This window comes from Pongo abelii, chromosome Y (assembly GCF_028885655.2).
Source record: "Pongo abelii isolate AG06213 chromosome Y, NHGRI_mPonAbe1-v2.0_pri, whole genome shotgun sequence".
NCBI classification, from domain to species: domain Eukaryota; kingdom Metazoa; phylum Chordata; class Mammalia; order Primates; family Hominidae; genus Pongo; species Pongo abelii.
This window is the reverse complement of record NC_072009.2, coordinates 41,257,442-41,263,553: the sequence shown is the minus strand read 5'-3', so window position 1 is coordinate 41,263,553 and position 6,112 is coordinate 41,257,442. Positions and strand designations below refer to the sequence as shown.

Genomic DNA, 6,112 nt, shown 5'->3' with positions numbered 1-6,112 from the left:
AGTTTCTGAGGGTCGAAGGCACATTGTTTGAAGTTTCCTATGTGCAAGGCTTTTCGTCCCGTGAAACAACCGACATCTTTGTAAATATTGTAAAATTGTTCATGCCTTCTTAGCAGTCATATCAGAAAAGCCCACAAGAAACAACTCACAAACATCAGAGAAACAGTCTCCCTGGAAACAATCAAAACAAAATTTTCTTACTCCAGGTTTTCTCATCTTCTTGATGCAGAGAATCTTTTAGTCACAACATCTTCAGCTTTTCCAGTTTTTACATCCAGCCCTCCATGTTCCTTACTACCCCTAGAGGAAATGCCCAATGAATGAGGCGCCAGTAAAGTGCAAGTTTCTTTTTCATTACAGTGCCTTAAACAAATAAAGTAAGACCTGGGGAAGTTTTATGATACATCAATACATATATAGAGCCTTTCTAATATCTAGCCCTTTTTTTTGGGTCTTAAATAGGAAGACGTTATGTTATTGCTGAGCCAAAATCTTACTGTTTCTGACAAATAGCCCTACAGTCAACAGAAAGAAGCTGGGCCAAAACACATTTCTTCTATAGCATGTCATAATAAATAAAAAGCAGTCAAAGAGAGAAAGAGTGAAGAAAAGACAAGATCCTAATCTCCAGTAGAAAGAGAGACAGAGCCCTTTGAAAAACCTAATTTAAGCCATAGTGATCCCATAGATAAGAAAAAGAAAAAAAGAAAAGTAGAAGAAAAAAGAAAGCAGGACACTAGCCCTTTAGATATTCCAGATCTAAACCTTTCCCAAGCCAGGGCTGAGATGACGTCTTTGGGTCTTTGCATTTTCTGGCATTTCTTCTTTTCTGGATGACACTGCATTCTTCAGTGCCTGCAGAAGAGAAAGCTTGTGGTATGCCTGAGTCACCTAAAGACCTGCAGGGAATTGTCACCTGTACCAGCACCTGACCTGCTTACCTCATCACAGATAACATGCAAAGCTGTGTGCAGTGCCTGGACTCAACCAACACTCACTCATGCATCTGCCTCCATTCTGTGCCTGGCACATCCATAGCAAACTGAAACCTAAGCCCATAGTTTGAGCTGAGTGCAGGCTGTAAGATGGGTGTGTAAAATTAGACAAGCAGGCTCAAGGGAAACTTGCACAAAGGTGACATCATCCACAGAGACTGTTGGCTGGTGAAGCGACACCCTAGAGATCTTGTGACAAAGACGACATTCATCACCAGTGGCCAGTGGATTATTCAAATATGCCTATGTAATGGAGCCTTGATAAAAATCAGCAAGACAGTATGCATAGAGCTTTTGGGTAACTGAACACATACAGTGTTCTAGAAATTTGTGTGATCATAAAAAGAGACACTGATAATTTTAAAGGCCATACAGAGTGTAGGAGTCTTTGTTTGGTAAGAAGTTTCTGCCTTTAATAATGTGTCCAGAATTTTAACTTATTAACTAGGGCACACTCTAAGGTAACCTAAATCTGCACATTACAAACATTAGAACCTGGATATTTCCACAAAAATGATTCCATAATTCACTAATACGGTGCAACAAGTTTCACTTTAGAGAGATAAAGTTTTCTTTTGTTAACTGGGTAAGAACTAGACATTTATAAAGGAAAATAAAATCAAGTGATACCTCACCACAAATTCTAGTCATATGTTCAGTTTAGGAGAATGATCATCAGTGAATTTTGTGCCAGAAATATTTATTCTAAAAGAAAAGTCTTTTAATTTATAATAGTGTGTCTCTGAAGTGCTTGTGACACTGTAAAGTCAAGGGCACCATCTCATACAGTTCTGTGTCCTTCTGGGAGGGAAGCTAATGCTGCCTTATAACCCAGCAGAGGTATTCTAGCATATGAAAATAAGAAAAATCAACATTATTACAGGATTCTCTGTCATAAGCATCCAATAAAACACAACTCTGGTCTTGTGTATCGTAGTAGCCATAGATACACTTTATGGCTTCCAAGAAGAATCTAGTACCCAACAGTCTGCTTTTATATTTGGGCTTATGTGAGCATAAAATAACCACATTTGGGCAAACAAGCTGTTTTATTACTTCTTTTAAAGCTACAGTGCTTAAAAATGATGTGATAATTTAAATACCTGGCTTGGACATTTCCGGTTCTGTTTCCAAGCCTTAGCTATGGGTGAAACTGTTTTGGGCAATGAAGATGGATTAGGGCATCTCGCAACTCATGATGCATTTGGTTCAGCTTAGTTCTCGCGTCCTGAGCAGACAGACTGACAATTAAAACTCAACAGTTTTATTTTCAACATACTTTAACATGGATTCTGTCCCTTGGGCTGACCTCCAGATCTTCCTCAGCACCTCACACTCTCTCTCATTGGCCTGTTCCAACTCTAACTTAATATTACAGCGAACAAGGGCCTTAGATTCTTCCAGTACAATTTGATTATATGAGGCAAGCTCCTTAATTTGAATCATAACCTCTTGGGTGAAAGTTCCACTCAAAACTACCTGAGAGACCAGGCCTTTGGCACATGCCTCCCGTGCTGTCAGCTTTCGCCCAGCAAATAACATTTCATTGGCAGATGCTTTACCCATCATTTTTTGAAATGTAATAGTTGAACAGCCATCTGGACTCTGTCCAAAGGTCGTATAAGGGGTTTGGAACCAAGCCTTTTCATTAGCCCACACGAGATCACAAAGAGGCAGGATGGATGCACCTAGTCCAATGGCAGGGCCATTGACTGATACAACAATAGGCTTTTTAAATTGAATAAAAGTATTCACACAGTTCTTGATGGTATCCACCATTTCAAGGCTTGCTCTGTTTCTGTCATTCCTTAAGTGCTTCACAAAGTACCCAAAATCAAGACCGCAGCAAAAGACACTTCCAGCTGCACTGAACAGCACGAGCTTGCTGTCACCCACAGTAGCATTATTAAGAGCATTAACTATTTCTTTAATTACTTCTGTATTCAGTGCATTTTTTTCTGTGGATCTAGTTGATAGCACTATCTGGGTGAATCCATCCTCTTTCTTCACTACAATGTCTCTGTATGTGCTGGCACTTTCTGTTAGCTTTATGGTAAAGTACATCTTCTTGATAAAAGGCTGGTCTCTGCTGTCATCAGTAATATTTATTTGCCCACCTTTCACTCTTGGAACTGAGGTATGCATGTCTGTTTTTCCATTGGCTGCTAATGGGTCTATTAATACCACTATACCTTTTTGGGTAGCTGAACCTGTGGCCATTGAAGCAGTAACTGAGCCAGACATCTGCGACATTGGTGGGTGTATCTGAGTCTTGTTCTCTATTCTAGGCTGTTCTGCACCAGGATGTGACAAAGGGTCGTGGAGGAGTTTCCCTTCTGTCACCTTGAAGACCACTGTGTCCTGCTGATCTGCTGCAATAGGGTCCAGTTTCTCAAGTTTCTGAAAGCCACTCACAGTTTTCTTGTCGTTAAAGGGGCTTTCAGGTGCAAGCGTCTTGATAGTTGAATTTATTATCTCCCTATTATTTGTGTCGGAGAGAATTGAAGATGCCTTTCTCCTAATGATCTTGCTGGCAGCAAATAACTTGCTGTTTTTGGATCTGTGGTGTTTATCCGTCACTAGCGTTTTAGGAGAGTTCTTAGAATAGCCCACTTTTGTAGATCTAGAAGTTCTTCTTCTGGCATTGTTTGAAAAAATTCTACTGGTTCTAGTCCATGTCAGTTTTTTCTGTTTTTCAGTCTGTCGTCTATTAAAATCAAGTATACATTTTTCACAGTTCCTGAGGTGCTGCTCTGGTTCCCAAGTGTCATCCTGTTCGTCGTAACCTTTCCACCAAACCAAATACTCTGTATTCCCATTTTTATCTTGTCTTTTGTCAACAATACTTTCAACCTCAAACTCCTGGGAAGCCATGAGGAAAGACATAGGATTGGAGCAGTTGCTGTGCCAACATTTTGTCAGTTGTGTCTCCACATCGCCACTCCTTTCTGCCTCCAGTTCTTCACCAGGTTCTGCATATGGATGAACCTCTTCTATTTCGTCACCACTGGTGTAGTGAAAATTGTGTGAAATAGCAGCTATGCTATGGTGCATGATAGCTTGCTCAGTAGCCTCAGGTGAGAGTAGCTAAATCCACAGCCACAACCTTCTGGTGTAGAACAGAAAGCTTTCTTCCTGCCTGTTACTCTTTGGTGTTTGTTTGTTTAATTGTGGTTGCTATGATGATTGTATGGAAGACTCTAATCTTATAACATTTTTAAAGTTACACTAGCTTACCTTCAGTAACATACAAAACCTTTACTCCTGTATAATGTACCTCCACTATTTCACTTATTGAGTCCTCAAAATTATACCTTTATTCAGTTTATGTCAAAAACACAAATTAGAGGTAGTTTTTTTATTAAATATATTTGTGTTTCAAGGTACGTGGAGAACATCTTGTGGAGGTGCATGTTGTTAATTGTTTTTTTTTTCTTTTCTTTTTGAGATGGAGTCTCACCCTGTCACCCAGGCTGGAGTGCAGTGGTGCAATCTTGGCTCATTGAAAGCTCCACCTCCCGGATTCATGCCATTCTCCTGTGTCAGCCTCCCAAGTAGCTGAGACTGCAGGCGCCTGCCACCTAGCCTGTCGAATTTTTTGTATTTTTAGTAGAGACCGGGTTTCACCGTGTTAGCCAGGATTGTCTCGATCTCCTGACCTCGTGATCCACGCACCTCAACCTCCCAAAGTGCTGGGATTACAAGCATGAGCCACCGTGCCTGGCCAAATTTTGTGTCTTATATATTTGTACCTGTATTTATCTTTACCTTAGCCTTCGTTTGTTCATACTGCTTTTGAGTGTCTGTCCATTCTACCCTGAAGTACTCCATAAGACATTTCTTAAAGGGTAGTCTAGTTGTAAAGGGTGCCAGCTTTTATGTGGGAATGTCATAATGTGTCCCTCACCTTCCATGGACAATTAGGTGGATTATAAGGTTTAGGTTTGACAGTTTTTTCTGACATCACTTGGAACATATTTGTCTACTGCTTTCTATCATCTTAGTTTTCAGATGAGTAATCTACTGCTTTTCAGTGATTATTCAGATAAGCGGTCCACTGGCTATTTTTAGGGTCCCTTTTACATGACTAGCTACTTCCTCTCCTTCCTTTGAAAATCCTCAGGATTCTCTTTGTATTTGTTTTAGACAGTTTAATTATCAGGTAAAATTTTTAGTTTATTTCTTTGAGTTTTTGCTACTTGGAGTCTGTTGAGCTTCTTGGGTGCTTATTTTTTGTCTTAAATTGTTGCATTCTTTATGACTATTTTGTTAAATAGTCTCCATGATCTTTTGTCTCTTCCTTCAAACTTCCAAAATGCGTATGTATGGCTCCTTGATGGTGTCCCTCAGGTTTCTAAGCCGTATCAATCTGCCTTGCCCCTTTTCAGACTCTGTTGGTGACCACTATGTGGTTGACTGCCCCCAAGGGTGGGTATCACAGTGTGGGGACAGTTTGTCAGTTGGTCTCATAAGGCTGATGCATCCCATAGCTCAATTCCCAGACTAAAATCATTGTTGTTTCATTAGTCCACTACAATCTAGAAATCTCTAAATGTGAGGTATCACACAGAGCTCTTTGTGTCATGGCCAAGAAAATTAAAGAGGATGGATGCAAAAAGTTGAATCAAAACTTTTATCAGTGAAAGTAAAAAACTCTTCACAGTGGGGGTGGAATGTGAGTGGTTTACCTACTATGAGACTGTGCTTTACAGTTTCTAAAGGCAGCGAAGTAAAGGAATGTACTTAGTGTTCTTGGAGTAAGCGTTATTCGGCTTGGCCTTGAAACTTGGCCTTGGATTCACCTGGAGCTGAAGTGATGATTTGTAGAAGCTACAAGTCTCAGCCTTGGAACTTGGCCCTGGACCAAGAAAGGAGCTGAAGTGACAGCTTGGCCTGAGACCTTGGGCTGGGATCAATCAAAAGGTGAAGTAATGTCTCATGGTCACAATAATTAAGGAGGCTGGATGTTGCAAAGTTCAAGTAGGAACTAAAGTAACACAAGAGCCATTGGACTCTGTCCGGATGTCATATAAGGGGTTTGAAACCAAGCCTTTTCATTAGCTCAGAAGAATTCACAAAGAGGCAGTGTGGATACACCTATTCCAAAGGATGGGCCA

At 40.4% G+C, this 6,112-nt stretch overlaps 1 protein-coding gene across 1 annotated transcript; it reads right to left on the bottom strand.

Annotated features, from left to right (window-relative positions):
• Nucleotides 1-2,117: 2,117 nt before the first annotated feature.
• Nucleotides 2,118-4,135, bottom strand: LOC129053461 (testis-specific chromodomain protein Y 1-like). Its single transcript, XM_054545506.2, has one exon. The coding sequence runs from the start codon at nt 4,047-4,049 to the stop codon at nt 2,244-2,246; it is 1,806 nt and encodes a 601-aa protein (XP_054401481.1). The 5' UTR covers nt 4,050-4,135; the 3' UTR covers nt 2,118-2,243.
• Nucleotides 4,136-6,112: the final 1,977 nt, after the last annotated feature.

What these genes read in the sequence shown, in the direction of transcription:
- LOC129053461 (XM_054545506.2), bottom strand. Translation starts at nt 4,049, where the DNA reads ATGCACCATAGCATAGCTGCTATTTCACACAATTTTCACTACACCAGT.